The 25,863-nt window shown below is 38.5% G+C and overlaps 1 protein-coding gene across 1 annotated transcript in view; it reads right to left on the bottom strand.

The window, feature by feature from the left end:
* Positions 1 to 25,863, bottom strand: part of NAV3 (neuron navigator 3) — a 248,514-nt gene that overhangs the window by 197,483 nt on the left and 25,168 nt on the right. The window contains exons 3-4 of the mRNA XM_044988256.1: positions 23,251 to 23,323; positions 17,800 to 17,983 (exon numbers count right to left, since the gene is read on the bottom strand). Of these exons, the coding sequence (XP_044844191.1) occupies positions 17,800 to 17,983; positions 23,251 to 23,323 (257 nt within the window). The remainder of the gene's footprint in view (positions 1 to 17,799; positions 17,984 to 23,250; positions 23,324 to 25,863) is intronic.

Genomic DNA, 25,863 nt, shown 5'->3' with positions numbered 1-25,863 from the left:
AGATTTAAAGGCCCAGGGGCTCTGGCTGCAGCTAGGAGCCTTGGGGCCTTTAAATCACCCCCGGAGCTACCAGCTGCCAAGGCGTCTGGAAGCCCCACGGCTCAGGGGCGATTTAAAGGGCCTGGGGCTCGGCTGCCGCTACCGCAGCCTCTGGGCCCTTTAAATCACCGACAGAGCCCTGTCACCACTACCCCAGGGCTCCAGCAGCAGGGCTTGGGAGGTGATTTAATGGAGCCAGGGTTCCGGCCGCTGCAGGGAGCCCTGGGCCCTTTAAATCACCAGCCTGGGGAAGCTGGTCCCGTCTGGCACGATGAACTGGCTCTTGCTGGTACGCCGGACCGGACCAGCTTACTTTCACCTATGCTGGCAGGACAAATGAAGGCATCATAATGCTGAAGTGTCACTTTTACACTGTTTGGCAGGCACACTAATAGAATGTGAAAATTATGATGTGTTAAAAAATTCCTGAGTGTAAGACAAAATGATGTAAGTACAATTAACACAGACAGTGATTTTTAAAACAAAGTGAACAGGATGTATGTCAGGCACTGACTGAAAGCTGTGCACGCCATGTACAGCGATACTGTACTATAGCTTTTTGACCTAGAACAACAATTATTTTTCCAAGGCAGCTGAAAAGATCAGACAACTATGACTTCTTTGTGTTCTTGAGCTGTTGGTGTGCCAGCCTGCAGGTACAGAGTGTGTCGTTTCCATTAAATTAAGACAAAATGCAGAGGGATATTCAGCTGAAAATGCTTCCTAGCAAAGTATTTCTCCCTATCCACCTAACCCCTTCCAAGTTCAGGGAGCTTCTGTCTTGAGACTGCTTTCAAATCTCCAAAATCTCTTTAAAAGCATTACTCAGTCTCAGCACCAGGTCAGTCCCTCTGCTTCTGAAAACTGAATTCATTTTCCAAAGATATGTGAAATAAGTGCAGGGGAAGAGGGAAGAGAGAAAAAGCCTGTCAGCATTAAATACAATGGGTTCATGAAGTCCCTAATTACTTTTGTTTTATGTCTCTTGGTTAGCACTAGACCATGATGGACCCATTAGCTTCTTGCACAGCTATCTTTTCCAAAACTGCTGGCCCCACACTTACAGATGTGACCATAGGTGCTAGAACTACAGATGCTGGGCATGCTGCCATCCTCCCTGCCTTGAAGTAGGAATAACAACCCAAATACATCACATTCAGCACCCCCACTATAAAAATTACTCCAGAACCACTGGATGGGACCTTCAACCCATCAAAAGTCTAGCATTCTTGCAAAAATTATACTACCTTTTAAAAAGAAAATATTGCCAATACAGCCAATTGCCTACAGACAGAATTTGGCAGTCAGAAAAAAAAAAGAAGTTTTGCAAAACATGCAGTGCACTTTTCTTAGCTGAAGGCTCACACTCATATTTGAATGTATTGTTATGTGTTAGTCTAAAGTGCATTGAAACTTGGGGTTATCTAAGATAATTATAAGATGCCATTAAGTTCCTTAACGGTACCTGGTAGCTGAAACAATAGGGACTTTCAACCAAAATACAGGCACATGTCACCACCAAAAAAGAATGCACATCAGGGCACTCAGAAATATGAACTATGTGAGAGGAGAGGTTTCACTGGCTATTGTTTGTAGTATAGAAGAGAGTGTGAGTGAGTGAGAGAGAGAAAAAAAAAACAGCACTAGGAATGTGGCCCCAAGGAAAGCAAATGACTTGTCTATAGTTGAAAGTTAACGTGGATTAGGGTAGAGTGTAAATTTAAAGCACAGTAGCTGTTCCTGACCACACTCTTATTCCAGAACAAGAGTGCCTTATTCCTGTTTAGCTCCTACACATAGGAACAGCTCTGTGTGTACACAAGCTCTAGAAGAGAGATCTTGTGGGCTAAGTGCTGACTGGAAAAGGGGCTCAGAACTGTGAGTAAAAACACAGTCTCTTGTTTGATTCCTGCCATGTTCCAGGAAACGGGATGTTGTACACACTTTGTAAATAGACAAGGACTGCATCAAAAAAAACCCCAACAACACATGACTCCATCATAAATTTTTCCTCCTAACTGCAACAACCCACAAGGCTCTGACTTTTTGGCTAACTGGTCCCATCAAAACTGGTTGTAACAGTTACAAAAATGGCAGTCAATGCAGCCTAAGAGATAGGCACAAGACCGAGGGCAGCAGTACTGCATTGCATCATTAGGAAATTTCTGTTTGAACAAAGTACTAAGAGTTTGATTCAAAGCCCTTTGAAATCAGCTGGATTCTTTCCATTGACTTCAATGGGCTTTGGATGAGGCCCTAGCATTTTTTTTCTCTTGCAGCTTAAGGAAGCAGAGACTGCTAACCTAGGCGCAACAATCCCAATGGCTAATTTCTGTTGTTGATCTTTAGGCCTGATATGGGTGCAAACAATGAAACAAAACAGAATAGGTCAGCTGCAAGCAGGGCAATGGGCTTTAAAAACTGCTCCTAGCAAGTGCATGAAAACGCTCAAAAGTTTCCATAAGTAACAATGCAAAAGATTCTTAGATGCCTGTCCACCAAAGGCATCGGAGGACGAGGTGGGGGATCAGAATTTTAATTTTACCAGAGCAAACTGTGGAAGAATGAGGAAAGTGTAATGAACTCATCAGTTCAAATGAGCATCTGTGAAGAGTGAGGGTGAAGGGCAGACACTGAATTAATGGCAGACTTTGGAGTCAACTGCAGGGAAATCTGTCTGCTTACTCGCTTGCCTGCAGACAAACAGCATAAGAACATTAATAGCTGAGTGGTACAGGAAGGAAGGAATGAGGAGGAGAAAGCTCCATTAAATTGTATACAGCACATAAAGCTGAAGGATGGAGCTCATTGGAAGCTGGATACACAGCATGAGTCAAATTGACAAACCCCAGCTTCAGTGGAAACCCATGTAATGATTCCCTATATCCTTTACTATTTATTAAAAACAGAGTCTTTCTAGCAGCTGTTACTTTATAGTGTGATGGTAGTGTAGCAATCCATCTATAATGTAATGGGTGTCCTGTAAGTTGTAATTCTGAAAATATCAGCCATGTGATTTGTTAAAGTTGCTGGACACTTTAATTCTGGTTAGGGAGAGAAAAAACTCAAGAACAAAAACAAAAAGCAAAACAAAAGCAAACAAAAAACAGAAATAAAAAGTTTTCTTATGGGATCAAAATCATTTCACTCTACTGAGTACCTGAATTTGACATGACAAGGTACAGTCATACCATGTTGGTGGGATGAGTGCGCACTATAGCCGGATGGGAATTTTCTGTCAAAATGATTTTCAGGTAGAAAATATTTTTTTCACAAAATCAAAAAAAATTCTGCCAGAAAATTTCAATTTTCCCTAGGGGAAAAAAAAAGAAAGCTCCCTGGCTCTTCAGCAGCCCACCTGGAAGGGAGCTGGCAAACTGGGACCTCAAACTTCATGACTTCCTGTGCTCCCAAGTTCCCCACTAGGCAGGCTGCCACAGAGCCAGGGCTCCCCACTTCCCCAGTTACCCTAGGCATTTTTTGCTTCCCCATTATTTTTTATGCTTTCTCCACATTGACTTCCTTCTTGCAAAACAGAGTGACTTCAGATATACATAGATCATTCAAAGCAGGGACTGTGCCTTTGTATATGTTTGTACTGCAAAAGGGGGCCTCAATACTGATTGGGGTCTGTGAGCACTACCACAAAGTAAATGTTTAATTACAATTAACGAAACAGGTAAATGAAATGACAGGTGACCATCTAGGGTGACCAGATGTCCCGATTTCATAGGGACAGTCCTGACTTTTAGGTCTTTTTCTTATATGGGCTCCTATTACTCTCCACCCCCGTCCCAATTTTTCACATTTGCTGTCTGGGCACCCTAATGACAGCCCTTAAAGACACAAGAAAGGATGTCAATAAAATAACAAAAAGAAAAAAAATACTAAAAACTGCCAACAAACAATAACTTAGCAATTTTAATTCAACTGGAATTAAGTACACTTAGGTACCTCAAAGACCTTTTAAAAAAAATTGTTTTTACCCAAACAAAGCACCCAATTAAATAACAATGTGCTGCAGAAGTGTCAGATCGGGATTGCAGCCATACCGCAATATGTACGTGTACATACATATACACATTCACCTCTGATTGACTCTGTTTTAGTTCCACTAAGACCCATTCTGTTACTGGGTCCTATCTCAGAGCACCTATGTTAATTTCTTGTCTTAAAGCTGCAAAAGAAGCAGATGTATAATGAATCTTTTGCACCAGATGGCAGGAGAGAGGGGGAGCTGCATAGCACTTAGTTCTTGCTCCCTCTTATTTCTATCCGACTTCTTTTGGATCCTTTCATACCATTCTGGATAAAACAAATTCGTTTGTGGATGTTAAAATAAGATTGAGGTTTTTAGGGCCCCAATTCCTCAAGGCAATTAAAAATGCTCCTAAATCCATCCCTATTCAGCAAATGTATAAGTGTTTTGTTGTATAAGGATGGACTGCTGAATTGGGGCCTAAAATAATGAGTCATACTATGAAAAGAAATTAATATCATAATTTTTGGCATGTTCTCATGTTGTAGAGTGTTTTTTATTAAGCAGGACAAAACACAGACCACTATATAAGCTATCTTTTTAAACAGCTTGTCTAGCTCTTATAAATGTGGTGCATCTCATACTTAAGTATATTAAACATTCATGTTTTTAATTTCTATCTTAATCTCTTTTGCCTGGGCACTAATTGATAAAAACAACAACATGTAGTTCTTTGATGGTGGAAGTAAGATTTTTTTTTCTTTTCTCCATGAATAGAGAATCTGATCTCATACACAAAAGTTCCAAAACATACTAATTGATTCATTAACTGGTATCTGCAGCACAACCATATGAAGTAATTCTAGTCTCATGCAGTGAGACTTTGAGAATATTAAGAGATAATAGCTGGGGAAAGGACAGTAGTAAAAGAATTCATGTAAACATAAACTGAGGAGAGAATAAAAGCAAGCAACAAAACGAGTCATACATTTCTGGCCATGTTACAGCACTGTGCCATGTCGCCTACGCACAAGAAATAATTGGAAAGAGTCAATGTTTGCTTCAGAGTGGGTAGAATATGAATTAAGACGGAGGGGATGGTAAGCATTAACACTCTACAGCTCTGATCCTACAATCATTTATATACAAGTTTAACTTCGCATTCACAAGGGCGAAGTTATGCATGTGTGTAACTGTTTGTAAAACCGGGGTAGGGAGGTCCTCGTAAATAGAATTAATGCTACACCAGCCTGGGGGCTGGGAAGAAGGAAGGAAGGAGGAAATTGGGATGTAATTTCACCAGAGCAAATTTTGGAAGAGTAAGGAAAATGCTGTGAAGCAACAGAGAGCAACACAAAGAGAAACAGAGAACCACTCAAGGAGAAATGCATGTATTTTTAAGGGTTCTGTTTCTTCTAATTGCAAATGCAGTAAAGGCCTGATCCAAAGCCTCAATGGAATCAATGGAAAGATTCTCTTTGACTTCAATAGGCTTTGGATCAGGCCACAGGAGGAATAAATTGTGGCCAAATACACATAAGCAAGAGAGTGTAAAAAGTAATGAATGGTGAGAATAAGGCATGTGCAGGTAGAATTAAATAATTGAAAGATGACAGAATGGAATTAATTTTTTATTTTTGTTTAAATTGTGAGGACTGATAGTGAAGAAAAGATTACAGTTACAGTTTGAAATGCACAAAGAACAAGAAGTCAGTGAAGTAGACATTATGGTTCTTAAACAGATGGCGAGGATAATTTATTGACACGAGAAATCAGTATTGCTATGCATTGAAATGAATTCTTTTTCTCAGGTTTTCAGAGGACGATGTGATGATATACACCAGATATATCTCAGGGGAGGAGGAAGAACTCCTGACGATTATAAAAATTACACCAAGGCAGATAATAGGAGACTAGAGATAGACAGAATTTCTGGGATCCCTCCCACAAGTCTGAATGAAGAGCCAAAAGAGATGGGGAACCTTTGAATGATGGAGTAGAGGAAAGCTTAAATTTAAAACAATTGGGAAAAAGTAAAGGTTTTTTCTTACGGTTATTGTCCTCCCCCTGCCCATTTACCAAACACCGATATTTGTTCCTCTGTTCCTTGTGAGGATGGAAATGACATGGGTGTATTATGACAGGGGGGAATAATTTACTGCTGCTGCCATGCTGTCCCTGTTCTGTATGAATACACAGAAGATGACCAAAAGGTTCAGTCTGTCATCTTTAAGAACCAGTAGAGTTTCCTTAAACCAAAAAAAGACAATTAATATTTTAAATATTTGTTATTTGCCATTGTGACAGTGTGCTGGGCAAAGGGTTGCTGATTTATCCCTCTGTCACGCCAGCTCCCATTTAGGGGAATAGATTAGACCTGGCTGGAGGTAACCTGGCCCTAACTGGGGAAGCAGAGACAGTGGCTGATTAATTAGCCTGGGGCTGTCTAAAAGCCTCAGATGAAGGAAGCCAGGGAGAAGCAGAAAGAAAGGGAAAAGGCAGGGAGAGGAAGCTGGAAAGTAGCTCTTCCCTCCTGCCTGCCACGGTGAAGGGCCAACTGTATATGGTGAAACTGTGGTGGGAATAAACCTGTGAATAAACTGTACCAGTGGTTACTAACCCCAGGGTCTCAGAGCGACTTTGTGGGCTTAGCAGAGGCAGGAGATTTAGTCCTAAATGTCCCCTTTGGTTGAAGGTTCAAATCTGCCTTTTAAAAGGGCCTCCAAAAAAAGAAAAAGTGTAGGCACAAATGAGTATTTGAACACTCAACTGTCTGATTTGTATGCACAATTGGTGGATTTTGAAGCACATGAATGGGTGTTTCTGCAAATGCTACTGCTGCATTTTCAAAGGCCATTTGGAAAAGTGACTCTTACCATCAGAATAGATATTTTAAAAAATAATTTAAAATTATTGCTTATGAAGCTGTTATTCAGGTAACACTAACGTGAATGAAGTATAGTGCAAGGCAGATGATATGCACTTTTACATATACTGCTTTTTTAATTAATTCAAAGTGAACTCTGGCTAGGAACACACTTACTATTTTAGTAATTTCCTGCACAAACTTGCAGTCAATGCAAAATGTGCAAATGCACTTGGTAGTTATGTGAAGTAAATGAACAGAAGCTAGAAGACCACCATCATCTTCTGCTGACTTATATGGGATTTGAACCCACAAGTCCAGGAAGTGGACTGAAAGGCTAATGGAGAAAATCACTATTCCAATTTAGAAAACCCATCTGCATTACACATAACATATTTGCTTGAATAAACAACTAACCTTCTAACTAGTAATCAGAGCTATTATGCATTTTAGTGGATTGGGTTTCAATAGAATAACATGAAAGAATGCCTAGTCTACTCCCTTGCCATTAATTAAAAAATACAATACCAAAAGATAACAACATCAAAATAGCAAGCACATTTCTCCTCCCAACAAACCAACCACTTATCAGCAAATAAATTACAAATAAACATCTCACAACCCTCATTTCCCCCACTCAAAATCTAACTCCAGCTACCTTAACCATCTTTAAATGCCTGCTGAAATTGATTGGCCGTTGCAGCATGCCTGAAAGACTGATTGTAAGGTCAAGGAGGAAGTCAACAAGCAGCTAGTGCAGATCCTAGGGTTAGGGATAGAGCATCATGTGCAGGGCAGCCCAGAGGATTCAGGGGGTCTGGGGCAAAGCAATTTCAGGGGCCCCTTCTATAAAAAGAAGTTGCAATACTATAAAATACTATATTCTTGTGGGGGCCCCTGCGGGACCCGAGGCAAATTGCCCCACTTGCCCCACCTTCCCCCCACCCCCGGGCAGCCCTGGGAAAAATAAACATTTAAAAACCTTCCGCATCTCAGCACAAATCCAGTTTTGAGAAAACTTCTTAATCACCTTTACAAGGTATCATTGGTTCTTAGCATCAGCTAGTTCTAAAAGGCACTAAAACTCATTAACAGGGTTGGACAAATATTTTCCGTCAAAACTTTTTTCGGATCAAAAACTAGGGGTTTTTAAAAAGCAGAAAAAAAATCACGGCCAATGTCTGCTTTCCTTCAAAATTTGTTGTGTTTTTTTTTTTAATTGAAAAGGTGAAATTAGTCTGCCAAAACCTGAACATGGTTTGGGGTTTCAGAAGTGTGTGGCCAAATATTTGCTGCATGCTTTGTTTGTTTAAAGAAATAATAAAAAAAATTGCCTAAAAAAAATCCAAAACTTTTGAACCACCTCAGCTTGTGACCAAATGCCTGAGCCCATCCAGTCAGAGATTTTTCCAGGTTTCTGATACTCTGCTGGCTTCCTTGACTCATATCTGTCTCCATAACTTTGGGTTCATTCAGCTTAGAACATAAGAACATAAGAATGGCCATACTGGGTCAGACCAACGGTCCATCCAGCCCAGTAACCTGTCAACCGACAGTGGCCAATGCCAAGTGCCCCAGAGGGAGTGAACCTAACAGGTAATGATCAACTGATGTCTCTCCTGCCATCCATCTCCACCCTCTGACAAACAGAGACTAGGGCACCATTCCTTACCCATCCTGGCTAATAGCCATTAATGGACTTAACCTCCATGAATGTATCTGTTTCCTAGAGATTGGCTCCATGGGGTTCCTCACAAAATGGAGAGGGTTACTGTGGGTTTGTCTTTAGTATAGCTTATGTACATACTCCACAAACTGAGCATTTGAGCTTGTTCCAGAATCTGGGATAAGCCTATATTGTGAAAACTGAAATGCTCAAAATAGCACATGCATGTGAATAGACACAGGGTACTAAAATTAAATTAACCCAAGGGGTTCTCAAACTGGGGGTTGGGACCCCTCAGGGGGTCATTAGGTTATTACTGGGTGTCGCAAGCTGTCAGCCTCCACCTCAAACCCCGCTTTGCCTCCAGCATTTATAATAGTGTTAAATATATAAAAATAAGTGTTTTTAATTTATAAGGGGGAGGATGTCATACTTAGAGGTTTGCTTTGTGAAAGGGGTCACCAGTACAAAAGTTTGAGAACCACTGAATTAACCCCTCTGGAGCCTCGGGGAATGCAGGGGAGTGGGGTCTCCCTTGGTAGGGTTGGGAAGGAGATAGGTGGTGTAGAATATTGTTCTTCTCATGTGATCCCTCCCCCACAGAAAAGATAACAACTTGGCTCTTTGTATTAAATAGCTGTCTGCAAGCCTCAAACTGCTGAATGAGCTTTAGGGTAGGGGAGGCTGTGCCTCCCCAAACAGCCTGGCCCTGCCCCCTATCCGACCCCCATCCACTTCCTGCCCCCAGACTGCCCACCTCAGAATCCCTGATCCATCCTGCTCCTTGTCCCCTCACTGCCCCCCTGACACCTCCTCCCCAACCACCACCCCAGGACCCCACCTCCACAACCCCCCTTGTTCCCTGTCCCGACTGCCCCAACCCCTATCCACCCCCGCGCCGAGTCCTGACAGACCCCCGGAATGCCCACGATCTCCCCCTCTTCCCCATCCCCTGACCACCCCTCCAGGACCTCTGCCCCCTCCCTGTCCCCTGACTGTCCCCGGGACTCCCTGCCCCTTATCCAACCGCCCCAGCCCCCTGCCATGCTGCTTACTCCCGCCTCCCCCCTCGACCAGAGCCTTAGCGCACCGCGTCCAGGAGTGGCCCTGGACAGTGGTGCAGGGCGTGACTCCAGCGGGGCCTAAGGTCCCGCCGGTCGGCCCGGAGCTCGCAGCCCTGCCCCTTTACCACGTGGCTCCGAGTGGAGAGGAGCTCAGGCCCCACCTGAGCCACACCGCTTTAGCTCTGTCCAGGGCCGCTCCTGGATTATTCCTGCCTCTCTCCTCTCTCAAAGCCTCAGCGCGCCGTGTCCAAGAGCTGCCCTGGCCCCTGGACAGCGCTGCAGCATCATGGCTCCAGCGGGACCAGAGCTCGCAGCCCCGCCCTGCTGGAGCCACACCGCTTTAGCTCTGTCCAGGGCCGCTCCCGGGGAAGGGGAAGGCGGGGCCGGGGCCGGAGAATTCTCGTGGGGGCCCCTGTGGGGCCCAGGGCAAATTGCCCCACTTGCCCTCTCCCCTCTAGGCGGCCCTGATCATGTGCTCACAAAGAGAAGCACCACTTATTAAACACTCTACTACATTATGCATGGGCTTCCAAATGGATTTAAATATATACAGTATATGTTAACATTACTAAGACAACCGTTACTTTGGGGTAGATTGTAATAGCCCTTACTCAAGTAACAAAGAGGAGAAAAAGGGAATAATGTCCCTGCCTTATGCGTCTGCTCACATCTGCTTATATAGGGACACGGGGGAGGAGGGGAGAGCAAGAGCTACACAGCTGATACTGCCATTGACATCATGTTGGCGGGGAGAAGACAGAGAAAGAGAAGAGCCTTGGCTCTGCCCTTACCAGCGTGGGTGATCGGACACAGGAGGGGAATTGCGACTCACTGTGCCACAATTAATTCTTTGGCTTAATCGTGAGGAGGTGCACTGATGTAACGCCACTCACTCCGAGTGGCCTGTAAAGATACAGCTAGCCCTATAAAAACAATGAAGTCTATGCCTTTACTCTGAATTTACTGTGATGTAACCGAGACTAGAATCTGGCTTTTCATATTTCGATTTGGGGCTGTTTACAATCATAATCTCAGCCATTACATTAACATTTGTGTACCTAGCATAGTATAGGATACAATAAGTTGTGAATGCAACATGCTTCATATTTGCTCTATTACTTCTGAGAAAGAAGCAAAATGAAACTCGGTTTAGTGTATTGGCTATAAATGTAACTGCTTACAAAGATCAGCCACCAAACTTTGTTTATACTCCTAAAAAAACAGGGTGTTCCTTTAATATAACGAATTAACAAAATCCATCTGGAGCTCAAGCTGTGCACATCATTCCTGTATGTGATAAAATAGTTTGTCCATCTTTTGGAATTTTGCTGACAGCTCACTGAAACCAGCTACTGCCTAATCCATAAATGAGAAAGAACTTTTGCTTTCATCCACATGTGTTTTATTTTAGTATCTGGGTGGTTGAAAGATCAACACTATGGCAAGTTTAAATGTATTGCTGTGATAATGGAATCCACTAGCAAAATGTGGTGTAAAAAATATATATAATGGAACCATTGTTGTCATGTATCTGTATTGACATATATAAATAAGGCCACCAGCACCATGATATTTTTTTTTATTGCCAAAGCTCAAAGCAACAACAGAATCATAAGTAAATCATGAGATGCCTATCTAAGATACTGTAGCAGCAAAGTCTCATACTTAGTCATGCGGGAACACAGGAAACTTTGGGATGGAAGGAGGTCAGAAAACTGATCTAAGTCTATAATTTCCACTGAGTTACTGCTTATTACTGACCACATATTTTTCCTCTAAGTAGGTGTCTAAATCATTTGTAATATTGTTCATATTTAGTGGCATTGCTATCTTTAATATTTTTTTCCATAAATTGACTATTCTTTGGATAATGAAACTTCTCTTACTGTAAATTCCTTTAACTCTCTCTGTTCTCAGCCCAAGACATTGCCGCCTTAATCTGAAACTTAACTGCTGCCTCCAGAAGTCTATAGACCAAATTACAGTATATTCATTTGGGGTGGGGGCACAATCCTACCCTACTGATGCAGGTCTGACTCCCATTGTTTGGAGTTTGGCTTGAACTAGTTTTACAGGATTGGGTGCATTATCTCCCCTCTCAGAGCAAACCTGATCCTGCCACCCCTTTAACATTCTGACTGCAAACATGCACTGGAAACTTTTGCTTCTTCACAATAATCTTACTAAAAAAGGGGACTGTAATGATTGCAAATGCAGCCTCGTTGGTTCTCTAAAAAGTGCAATTTTGTTGATTCAAATCCACTCTAGTACCTGTTTCTATCAGACGCTTACTTCCTTTTCTGCTGCTGCTAAAGAGGCCAAACTTTCTCCCATTGAAGTTGATAGCAAAACTCCTTTGACTTCAGTGGGATCATGAGTGGGTTCAAGCCCAGTGACAATCATAGAAAGGCCTGAACCAAAAGCCCAGATCCAAACACCATCAACTTTGAAATCTGGATCAAACTTGAATTTTGTAGTATGCGCCTCTCCCTTACGTTCCTACTGTGAAGTCCTAGCCTCAGTGGCAAAGCTCCCAGTGGCTTCAATGGGGCCAGGATTTTACCCACTGTTATACTCTGATCATGTTCAATATGACCTATTGGCAGTATTTTCCCTTTCCATGTTTATAACTGTTTCATGTGAGGCATGTATTTCTAAGTGGAAATTATTACATCCATAATTTCATAATTTTCATTGATGAAGGAAATGAAACAGCAAAGCAAACAATCAAATAGAAGCTACGGGTTGCTGAAATAAAGATGTAGGATCCTGACTTTTGGAACCCATTTTTTAAAATCTTGGCCAATGCTTTTATAATCTAGACTATATTTATCTCTATAGCAGTAGACTATCTACAAAGGGTTAACTTTTCAAAGTGCTTTACTGAAACACATGTAATAGCTAAATACTTTCATCTCATCAAGATGAATCTAGGCAATCTTCTTATCATATCTGACTGCCACAAAATGAATTTTCTCACCAACCTGTGGTTTCTACTACACTTCTGTTATGTCACTTTGAAATGTACCCACAAAATACTTAGAGATCTCTGAATGCTTTCACTTAAATGGTCAATATTCTGGACCTGATTGTTTTAATACATTACTTTAATTCAAATCCAATCTATTTTTAAAAACAAATGAAATTAGTTTGAATAATAAAATTTAATAATTGGAGATATACCAATCTCCTAGAACTGGAAGGGACCTTGAAAGGTCATCAAGTCCAGCCCCCTGCCTTCACTAGCAGGACCAAGTACTGATTTTTTTTGCCCCAGATCCCTAAGTGGCCCCCTCAAGAACTGAGCTCACAACCCTGGGTTTAGCAGGCCAATACTCAAACCACTGAGCTATCCCTCCCTTTTTTCTTTTTTTTTGTATTTGTATATTTCAGCACAAACTACAAATACATCTAAAACACACAGAGACCAACATTCAAATATTCTCACCATTGGGTTGAACAGGCAGTCGAGGTGTGTATGTTGGGGAAAACAACTAACGAGACAGGGGCAAATAGTAAAATAATCCTCAGCAGAGTAATAAACATTATTAATAAGGAATTGCAATCATAATAGAAGATGTTTTCAAAGCTCCAAATCACACAACGAAAATTAAATGTTGATGTTAATGTTTAAAAAAAAGTATATAAAACATATCCCTTGTGCAGTATACACATTTTGTTGTGTTTACACATACACAAAATACATTTAAAGGTAGAATGTATACAGCCCATTAAACACAAGGTGTATTTCACAGTGGCCCCAAGTAGGTGCTCTTAGTGAACAACATGTACAAAGAAATAGAAAATGGGTTGTACTGCCATTAACCCAAGTACAAGAAGAAAGATGTTCTTAACGCATGTAAAGGCTTATATAAATCATTATTTATGAATGAATGAAGATAAACACACCATTCAAATATTAGTTATCCTGCCTCTGCCACACTAAGAGCCAATCCTATAATCTTGATCCAAAAATCAGTAGGAATTTTTCCTGGGTAAAAATGGTTCATAGGCTTCAGAGAATAGAAAATATGTATTGCATACGTTTGCTGTAGACAAAATATGTTATGAATGTGTCCCTAATATTGACATGAATAATGTGCTAACCTTAGTTTTCTAACTGACAGACTTTTTCAGAGCATTAAACATTACCCATGAGCAGGTTAAGCAAGAAAATATTCAAGTAATAGCTGCAAGGAAGACTTATAACAATATTTTATATTTATGAGAATCATCTTTAAGATGAAGATCGGGTATGGGGGGATAGAACTACACAATCTAGTTAACTCCACTAGATAGATTATTGGAGCAGATTAATTTCTTCTGATAATACAGAAAAAAGGAACAACGCAAGGCAATTTTATGTTACATTTTATTGAGACCCTATTACCATTTAATGAACTAGGTAAGTTTTAAGTCCCTATGTTAAAAATTATTTGTCAAAAATATGTCAATGGTTATGTTTTAGGTGGAAACATTAATGTTAATTCATCTTGAGCTTCTAGCCAAGCAACATCTAACTCAATAAGCCCAATGCTATTTTTGTTTTTGCACACATATCTTCCAGAAACTTTAATGGAAGTTTTGAGTGAACAGGAATGAAGGATCTGATCCTACTGAAATCAACAGAAATCTCTCCATTAATGTCAATGTGCCTTGGATCAAGTTCATTGTGTGTCAAGATGCAAAGAAACTTATATGTTGTGATGGAATCTTCCAGTCACTTAGTTTTAGATGAAAACCCACAATTTATGTGGGAAAACAGTTAAAATTATTTGCTTTTGATGGGAAAAAAAAGAAAATATATCTAGAATAAAAAAATCATGGTCAAGCAAATAAAGTGCTACTGTGTGTCAGACAGACAGACAGACAGATAGATAGATAGATAGATAGATCTGTCTTTCTCCATGCAAATTTTTCAAGAGCACCAATTTTTTATTCCTCAGTACTAGAGGCTCATTATTATATGACAGTGTCCTGTTGGTCCTCCATAACAAGAACAAAAGAAAAGTGTTAACTTTAATAAACATACTAGACTTTCCCATGATGTCAATTCTTCTATGTTCTATAGGTTCTTAAACTACTAGAAGAACAAGATAAAGGCAAGTATTTGTAGGGAAATATTAAAGGTAATCTTTGATCTAGAAGGCATTCAGAACCAAGTGCCTGAGTCTTGGTCACTAAAACTATTCTGCAAAATACTAAGAGATGTTGTAATGTTATCTCCTTCATAAAAAGTTCAAGAGATGGATGGGATTGCAGGTGATCTCTGGGGGAATGAGATCAAATTTCTGTAAGTGTGAATATAATAACTGAATTCTTGTTTTCTGTTAACCAAATGGGAAACGATAGAGGTGATACAAGGGAAATTCAGGTACCAAATCTCAACTGTGCACAGATTTAGTAAAGGAATGAAGCAATACAGCCAATAGGATCTCAGGCAGAGGACACAAAGGGTTTGTCTACACTGCAATTAGGCACCCATGGCTGGCCCGTGCCAGCTTTCTCGGGCTTGTGGGTCTTGGGCTACGGGGCTGTTTAATAGAGGTGTAGATGTTTGGGCTCAGGCAGCAGCCCAAGCTCTGGGACCCTCTCACCTTTCAGGATCCTAGAGCCCAGGCTCCAGCCTAAGCCCAGACATCTACACCACAATTAAACAATCCCTTACCCAGAATCCTGCAAGCCTGAGTCAGTAGGCATGGACCAGCCACACGTTTTTAGTTGCAGTGTAGACATACCCTAAGTGAAGTAGTGACCCCTCACTTGGACAGGACTTCCAGCTAAACTTGCTTCAACTCTTTGTACCTCTTATCCTTCAAGAAGGCATGAGACATCAGGGCTCTGAATATATCATAATCATGGCTCTCAACATAAGGAGGCATACATAGTCAACAGAACCCAGGGGAGGACCTTTGCACTTATTGTATCCATCTTTTGATCCACTACTTTGGCTAGGAACACTAGCATCATGCCAGTACTCCAAAAAGACACCACAAGGCAGTTCAAGTTGTAGCAATGGAGAAAAGAAGCACAGGGAGACGGCCGGTTCAAAAAACGTTGAAATCTTGGACGACTACTAATGAAAGGCACCCTGTCTAAAATTAAGCCTTTACCTGCTGCTGTTGAGCAAAGGACAGGATAACAGAATGTAATAACCCTCTTCCAAATCCTTTATAACATTTTGATTTTCCCTTCAAAGTCTCTCAGACAATCACATATGTACATGCTGCATGTAAAGTAGTACTGAAGCGGAGGAAGGAATACAGACATACTGCTGCCTATGCCTGACAACTTGCTTTATAATAAACCTTCCAATTCTTTTATTATACAAGGTGTAAAGTGTATCAACAGCAAAGGCTTACTATTTGTCAGAGTGCTGAACATTGAGTACATGGGGAGCCTCATTCAAAGTCACTTCCAGCACAAGGGGAAAGGCAAAACTGAAAAAAGCAAAGTCTTTATTTTGTGAAAAGCAAAGGTACATAGGGCCCAATATTATGAGATACTGACTGCCTCCTGTGAGGTGGTACGCACTCTCAACTATCAGGTGATTTCCATGGGAGTTGAGGATGCTCAGCATCTTTCAGGATCAGTTTTGTGTTTAAATTAGAGCTCTGCAAGAAAAAACAACAACTGCATATAGTTTAATTTTCAGTGGAAGGCAAAAAAAGATCAGTGCTTTTGAAACTGATATCCAAGGCAAGTCTAAACAATATGATTTCTGAATTTTCTTAGCCTTTCAAATGAGATAAGACAGTCAAAATGCCCCAACCAGCACTTCCACTGCAAACTTTTTACTGCATTCATAATTTCAAGGCAAAAATTTCCACTGAGCTGAAATCTGGTAGACGATTTCTCAGCAGATGAGGAAACACATTTATCCTAAACATTAATGTAGGGGGGACAAAACCGTTTAAAGATTTGTACATGTGAATGAATATAAGTACCAACACATTTTTAGTGCATTCTGATACTTCTACAATCTAGTATTGAGTGAAATGTATCATATTTTTCCAGGCGCCGTTGTTCACATATTAAGCAGCTATCATTTGAACAAACAAACAAATAGATGAAGCAAAACAAAACTGAACTTTTACAAGATTAACGCTCTGGTCTAAAAGCTGCAGTTCAGATGAGTTTATGTATGTGGGGTCTGTACTATCTTTTGCTTTTTCCAGTAAAGTTAATAGCGTTAATGTGTTTTCAAATGAAGGACATATTTGTGTTTAAAAAATAGTTCGCATGTCCTGGTCAATATATAACAACCCTTTCATAATATGTTTTTCAGCTACACTGTGAAACCATTGGAGTGCAACAGCTAAAAACTCCATCGCTGTGAATTCGATGGGTTTCAATACCTAACACTTAAACCAAACCCTTACGACAAAACACTGAGAAAAGCCTTCTGACCCTTTAAAAGAAAAAAAAGTGTAAACTACTCACACAGACTGTGTACATAATTCACTGAAAATAAAGCATAGGGGAGCTTGTTTATTGTGAACTGTTTTCCAATAGCTTCATATTTTTTCTTGTTTATTCATTATTTGGAATTATTCACTGCATAGTTAGGCAAATGCCTCTCACTGTTGAGAGTAGGCATGTGAAATTCATTGCAAGTGGTCAATATACTACATATGAGGTGTGTTAGCTGGTTTTGCTTAGGCACACATATGACTCAGTATTGTTTCTTTTCCCCAAGTGGATGAGTTTAGCATTAAGAATTAAGGTTCCGGTGAGATACTCCTGTGAACAAATTCATCATTTTGCTTTCCATGGATATTTTCTAATATTCACGTATAATGTGCTGTTCCCTGTAACATCCAGGCCAGTTAAAGTCATCTTCCAGAACATTTACACAGCAAACACAAAAGTGCATGAACACAGTCAAAAAATATTTAAAAATTCAACCAAATATTGGTGATAAACATTCACTATTCATCCAGCTCTGCTCCAAAAGAATACAACTACTATACCACCTGGGCACATAAAATACCGATGGTGCACTTATGTATAGCAAAGTAATAGCTACGTAAAATGCTAAAGGCTTTTAAATAGTTAGTTAGTGACAAGCTTTTTCTGGTCTTGACCCTCTACAAATTTCTGTCCAATAAGAGAGAGTGTGAGGCCTTTTTTTAAACAGACAAATAAAAAGGCCCTTTTAGCTGAGAAAAATACTTTGACTTACCTGGACTGCATATCTTGCTGTGTTTTGGACTGGCTGATTTCAGCGGGAGGGGAAGAATGAGAGACGTGCTGTTGTAACTCTACCAAAGACTGGTAGTATTGTTGCTGATGGTGCTGCTGCTGTTTGTACCGAGACAAACTGAAAAACAGTCCTAAAATGGCTTTCAAATTTCCATTCCTTATTTCTATTAAAAAAAAAAGTGAAAACACCATGGTTAGACTCTCACTTTTGTATGTGTAGGTGTGTATATATATATGTGTGTGTGTTTATATACACATATAGATAAATGTATATATACATGTGTTTATGTGTATTCAAGCATCATATTAGGTATCACTATTGCTTAATTGCATTGTTATTGCAATTACTGCTTAATTATCAGTCATTACTTCTTATGTAGCATCTCCGTTACTGGAGGTTTGCAAACATGGTAGCAGATTGTTCTTAACACTGTACTACACATCTGTCTACCATGATTAGACATGAACATACATGAACACAAACACAGGTAGAGTTTCTAACGCAATACAGCCCTAAAGAGCTCAAGTGATCTGCAGCAAATGTGAAATCAATGCATTCCCTCTGCCTAAAATCAGTATAAAGACTTGTGAGAGGTACGGGGGACAGGAGTACAGCTGCAAAAAAGTTACTTATATTTCTTAAACAAAATTCTCCCAATCCAACAAGGTTTGATTAAAATGTAGTTAAAATACCTTTAAAGAAAAAAATCTCTCAGGATAAAGCCCAAAATAGTTGAGAGATATTTGAAAACTAGCAAGTTACTAATCAATTTGGGGTCATCACAGGCACAACACTCTGATAGAACCTCTGTGCAGGGTTTGCAGGAAAGACTGTATATGAGCTAGCTATGCTGTCCAGCTGGAGAGATCAAGCATTTCAGAGGATTGAGCCCTATATCCCCATTTTTCAGCCATTGTTCACACCGCTAGAGAATGTGAATTGGACAAAACAGTTCCCCAACCCCAAGACATACTGCATCAAAACTGCAATAAATAATCCTTCCACAAAGGTGGTTGCAATCCTCTTTCCTTCTAGTTCAGAATTTAATTTTACACCTCTACTGTAATTACTCCTAACGTCGGTCTTTTTTTAATTTCTAGCGGGAAATACAGTATATTGTATGTGCTTTATTATTATTTATATTTTGGCTATAGGCTACACATTATCCACATGCAGAAAGACATTGTCTCATCTCTGAAGAACCTACAATCTAAAATGAGAAGGAATATTCAAATGGTGGGTGACAGAGATACTAGTAATATATATACACACCTTTTACATCTATATATATTTTGAGGGGGTTATATAAATACACATCCAGTCTACTTGGCTGTCCCCCATCCCATCTATCCATTGTTAGTTGACCAAATTCTAGTATGCACTGTGGATGTATAATGTATTGTGGAAAGATCTGATGGAGAAAAGGGTAGTGGCCTAGGAATGGACAGTACTGAGCACAAGAAACTAAATTGTCTTGCAAGGACGTGTGGGAGATTCTAGTTCCTCTATTATGCCTGCCGATTTAGATGTATTAAAGTGCAGGAGCTTTACAGCACTTCTTAATGAATTTTTTAGAACAGAATTTATATAAGCATTTTTGCAGTCATATCCTTAGCACACTATTTTCTTTCTCTTTAAGAAGGAATAATTCAGCTACTGGCACATACACGAATGTGTTGGCAAAACATAGCAGTCAACTTGCATTTGTTCCATTAAACAATAGCAAACACTGCCTTAGATATTAGAGCCTATTTTAATGAGAGGGAATTTGAACAGAACACTATGAAAATTGCCATAGGATCTTCAGCTTCCCATGGAACCACCAGAGCTGTACAGAAGAACATTTCCTACATGTGATGTTCTTTTCGGAACCCATGACATTTAAAGTCAGACTGGGCTTGTTGTTCAGGCAAGTGGGCTCCATTTAAAAAACAACAGTGAAACAAAAAGAACATTCTTCCAAAAGACAACCTCACGGATGACATTTTAAGCATAATTCTACTTTAAAATTATTTTCTGTACCTGATATTGGTTTGTTTATTGGTCATTTTATAGCAGCAGGCTACATTTTGTGACCTGAAATGATCAATAAAAGAAGAATCTTCTCTTTGAAAAAACAAACTCCATCTGTTTTTAAGCTAAACACACCCACTCACCTACCACTTCCATCTTAAATCATATTTATTTTTACTTCTAAAGCAGGATATGATCAGTTTTGAACTTTATCTTTTATCAGTTTGATGAGACCAACAGCTTTTCACAAGTTTCTGTAGAAAGGCAGAATCTGTATGTCAAAATGAGCTAACAAGCCATGAGTAACATGAATAATTATTTCTTATCATTTCCGGAACTATTTACTATGTACTAGAAAAGGGTTTTTTGCAAAACCATTTCCTTTAACAAAAAATGATGAATCATAGCCCACAGTTGCCCCCCTCCTAATAAATTCTCCCTAACAGTTTCCAACTTATTTTCTGATTACACCTGATGCAATGCTGAATAATGATGTGATCATCTTGTCTCCCCCTTAGATAATCAGATTAAATAATGTTATAACTCAAATTGCTGGCAGCAGCATTATAGTTAATTTTTTCCCAGTATAAAGTGAAAGTTAAAAAAAATTGAACAGCTAAAACCAGGGTGCTAGAATAAGACCCCAAAATATGTGTAGCTAGGTGTGTACTTCATAATGCAGGGATTTTGGAAAAAACTCAGAGAATGAAAAGAATTATTTTTATTACCATACTTTCAGACCTGTGAAGTTGCTAAGATTCTCCGACCACTGAAGAACCCAAAAGCATTTTCTAGATATGTATATATTTACACTTGAAAAAAAAAGGATTACCTTTTGCTGCTACTGTTTTATTCTTTATTATCCTTTGGGTTCTCCAGTGGTGATTGTACAATACAGTTTTGAAAATTACTTCTGTTCAATATCTCCTTTTTCAAATGTCAAATCAGGTGGCAGCTGGTTGTGAAACCCTTTGTTAAGATATTAGGTTTTACTGCTCCTGTGACTGTTTGCAGCATGCACTGATGAATAACCCACCATTCACCAAAGCCTATTACAAGAAACAGACTTACTAGTTTATAAAATCCAGATAACGAGCTTTAAACATAAATATTCTGACAAATGAGTGCAAGAGTCTCTTAAAAGTTCAAGTTGCATTTATTAAGGAAAAACGGATGAATTACATTTCGCTTTTCCTTAATTACCTCTCCTAAAGAGGAATGGTAGTACAGTACTACATTTAGTTCATGCTAAAGAAATAAACTTAAGGGAGTCAACCTTCTGCTCTCAGTCACGCTGATGTAAATCTGAAGTAAATTCATTTAACTCAATAGTCTCAAAGGACTTACTCCAGATTTATACTAGTGTGACTGAGAGCATAATATTGCCCCAGGATTTTTAACCTTATTTTAATACTCAAAGTTCGTGTCATCAGTGTTCTTTGGAAGGAACTTTGAGCCTTATTTTTTTATTATCATTATTATTTATGGTTTCAACAGAAAACAGAATTGTTAGGAGAGAATTTAGATGTTTTCTAATACAAAATAATTATTTTATAGTGAAACACCAAAACTAAGGACACAACAGAATTTAAAATAAAAAGGGACAACGTTACCAAAAATCTACAGAAATTAAGATATAATGACAATACATTATATGTCATTTTAGAACTTCTCCATTTTGCTGTATACTGACTTAAGCAGGACAAAAATGCTAGTGCATTATGTAATCAAAGAGAAGGGTATATCCATGGCTTTGCCTTTCAAGTATTGCTAGATTCAGTTAGCATCATTGTTTGTATTTGTTTGTTTGTTTGTTTGTTTTAAAGGATGCCTTCAGTGACCCCAGTGGACTGTCTCTTATTAGAGCATTTAATTCAGCATCCCTGTTTTCTAATATACATTATGAATTATTGGCTCATGACAGCCCCAGGGAATGTCCTATATAAAATAGCCAAATAAATAATCAAAATGCAGTGATTATAGAACTCTAGATGATAATGCAATATCTGTAATGTGTTTGCTACTCTAGTAAACAGAGAGTGAAATCCTGTTGTCACTGAAGTCAATGGGAGTTTTGCCATTGACTTAACGGGGCCAAAATTTCACCCAGAATCTCTATATACTAACACCCTGATCCTGCACTACTTGAGCACTGAAAACTCCCACTGGCTTAAATAACAGTCTTGGAAATACTGGATCAAGCCCTTCTTTCTTTAAAATATTTAGAAAAGCCATCTGTCTGCTGCAAACAGTGAGAATATTTTATCAATAAAATGCATTTTTTAATATTTAAAAAACAGACAATAGCATTAAAATACGAATTTCAAAAAAAAAAGACTGTGAGATGTGTATTCACCATTTTAAGAAGAATTAGGTTTCAAAGACTGATAAAGTCTTAAATAAATATTTCTGCTTTTAATATTATACTTTTAATAGGCTATGGGTACTGACAGTGTGTTATCCAAACAAAGCAGAAGTTAGAGATGCAGGAGTGAATTTCAGTGTGCACTGATCATTGTTATTAAACAAAGAATAGAATTAAGAAGGTGTTTGCATCTAGAACATGCTACTGCATGCTGTAGATATGATATACTATCCTTTAAATAAATGATTGGCTTTTCTCTCATTTGATAGCGTAAAACACCATGATTTCATATCCAAATTATACTTTACAGTCAATTCAATTTGTAACGTACTCTGAGAGCCTCAGATGAAAGGCATTATATAAATGCTAAGTATTCTCGTTAGCAGATGGATAGATATAATAGAGAATAGATGATATCAGCACTAAATATGTAATACTCTGAATTAAGGAAGTAATTTCCCCTAAGCAGATAACTGAGTAATAATGTGACAAAGACACCATATGCTGTACTTTTGTGCGCACTTACATAGCAATGTTACTGTTCTACTAAGATCATATCGAGATGGAGATAGTGAGAGATAAGAACTCTCTGTTAACTTTAATATAGAACAGAAGATCTCATTCAAAGATTTCTTGCTGTGTACCTTATACAATGAAACACGATTGCATTTGCCATCTCTGATAAAAGAGTACTTGGCCTTCTACCTTTCAGTAAATTGTGCTAAGGCAAAACTGAACAATTAGCAAATCTTGCAAAGTAGGGATCACCGTTCACTGAAGTCAAAGGAACCCACATACAGTAAAGTAAATTACTAATTTAAATTATTGCCCCAAGTTTCATATACATATTTAATTTTTAATTAAACAGGAAAGGAAGTTTAAACCACGTCTGTCTCTGTCCCCCGTCTCTATATGTATATATGTGTGTGTGTGTATTTCAATGCAGTTCAATGCAGCTTCAGTTTGGTCTTTAGTTGCAAGTAATCTGTATTAAGAAAATTAGTTTTCAGAAAGGAATCCCATTATCTGTGTTGATGATGTATTTTTCTTACCTTCAGCAGAAAGACCTTGAACATTTACTCCTCTGGCTGCCAGAAAGCTAAGGCAGACATCAACATTCTCAATCTGCAATATGAACAGAAATAACAAGCAATTTAAGGCTATTTACAAAATGTACTAGAGTGAGAATGCAGAGAGGGGAGAAAAAGGGAATGAATACTTTACATTCATCACATACTACAGCTCTTTTCCAAAGTTTAACAAGAATGATTACCGCTAATTGGAGCATTGCTATAAAGCTTTCATTGTCCACTTTGGTGCTTAAAAACAATTCATAAAGGCCCGATCCAGAATGGCATGCTGACAGATCAACAACCCACCTACTTAACATAAAACTGGATTTTGTACACTACATATAAGTAGCAATGAAAGCATCCATAGAGGATTAAACACTACGCGTGTGTCTGGAGGGGACTGCCTTAATGAAAGAATGTGAGCAAAAACATTCAACAAGTGTGCCAAAGAAGGTATTTGTCTGGGATGAAGTGTAATTTCAAGAAAATGCTGATGTCACAGCAATGAGTCCTTGTTTGTTTTTTCTTAATTTTTTTAAAACTCATCTATTAGTATATTTTATGTTAAAGTTTCTCTAAAATATACTTCCTCAGTAAAGGTCATCATGATGTCTACTGCCATGGTTGGTCCAGCACATTGCACAGATACCAAGCACAGCTGTAGATGACAGGAAAAGAAGCACAGAGCAAGAGCAATATAAGGATGACAATTCTGCCTGTAAAATGAGCAATCCCAGAAAAAAATTAATGACTTTTTCTTAATAGGTTAGGAAAATGGAAAGTTCCAAACCGTGTTTTTGTGAGTCACCATCTTGGCTGTGTGTGTGTTTGTTTTTAATATTTCATAAATCTTGAAACATTAAAGTAAACAACACATTTTAAGTTAATAACTTGGCAAGCAATGTTTTGATCTGTTTAGTTAAATTTCTAACAAAAATGGGCAAAATGACATGTTTCCAGTGTCTTCTGCAGATTGGCTTTAAGTTTTCAACTAAAAAAAGCTGATGAAGACTGCATAGATAAAAGAAAAGGTTTAACCTATTTAAAATATGTATTGTTTACATCATCTAATTGTAAAGCATATCAAAAAATGATTCACCCTCGTCTTAATATACAAACCTGTAGGTAAGCTGGTAAATGCAATTATTTTGTTTTCTTTGAACAGGCATCATTTGCACATTCACACATTTTACAATAAGATTTATTGACACTTTTCTATCCACAAAGCACACGGGGGATAAATTAATAGCTGATTAAAAGGTGCTTAGCCTAGAGATTATATTTCTTTCCCAGACTGGGACAACACTTTTCACCTGAATAGCAATGCAAATAAATAAGGAGGAAGCCCTTAAATTATTCTGCATATCTCCCATGACTGCAGCTCTCCTTCTACTATTTGAAAATAATATTTTATAAAATGAACAAAAACTTTCTGTTTGCTTTCAAGAAGTGCACATTGAAGAAATTTTCTCTAAAACCTACACAGTCTCTTTTAACATGTGGGCAATGTTTTTAAAGGTGAGAACATGTGCCAAAAATCTAGATGTCAATGCTTCACCCAAAACAAATTACACTAAGCTAAGGCTACGGAAAACAAACATTGATAACATAAGTTCCTTATGGATTGATCAAACAGTTTTCAGGAGATACTATGGTATATAGGGAGTGATGAATAATCTCTTTCCTAGGTCCCTTTTTTCTACAAATAATATGCTAGCTAACACTTTTTAAAATAAATATATTTACACTAGAGTAAATCTGGAGTAACAACAATGAAGTCAATGGAATTACTCTATATTTACACCACTATAAAATCAGAATATGGCCATTATTTCTGCCATTTTTTAAGATGTTAATGGAATTTACTTGGGATCATTTGGCATCATAGAAGGTAAAAACAAACTGGGTCATTTAGGGCCAAATCCTGAAAACAATTGAATGTGAGTATCTTTACCCCTGGGCATAATTTTTGTGCAGGAAGAGGCACTTAAACAATATAATTTACATTCCTTATGCAAAAATACCTTGATAAGAAATTCAACTTTATCAGGGAATTTAACACAAATCAAGATCTGTCTAGAGATGAACTATAAAAAAGTTGAGTTCATCTTTCAACTTTCAGCTCAAACACTGAACTATTTGATAGAAGCAAATTCTACACTAATAGAAAGTCCTGGAGATTAAATTGAAAAAAAAAATAAAAAAAGGGACTTGGACTGAACATTCAGCAACACCTATCTACAAAAAAATTAAATCAAGGTTTCTTGACACACTTTATGATGTTACCGAGACATATTTCGTAGCTATCGTATGCCCATTATAGTGGGATCAGGAGACTGTGGCTATAAAAATCTGAACTAATTTATTGGGAACACTTGCAGCCTCTGTCACCTAATGTGTCTTAGTTATTTTTATGTGGTGTGTATATATAGTTGGGAGTCTAAGCATATTTCATAAATATAATAGCCCTAATGGTAGTTTTTTAAAGCGTGATTATGGTCAAAAAAGAAACTATAAAAATGTCACCTAATTACTTCATATGTCTACTCCTTACAGCCTGTGTCTTGCATGCCACATCTGTTAAACTTAGCT

The sequence above is a fragment of the Mauremys mutica genome, chromosome 1 (assembly GCF_020497125.1).
Source record: "Mauremys mutica isolate MM-2020 ecotype Southern chromosome 1, ASM2049712v1, whole genome shotgun sequence".
Classification (NCBI taxonomy): domain Eukaryota; kingdom Metazoa; phylum Chordata; order Testudines; family Geoemydidae; genus Mauremys; species Mauremys mutica.
This window is presented reverse-complemented; position numbering and strand designations above follow the sequence as displayed.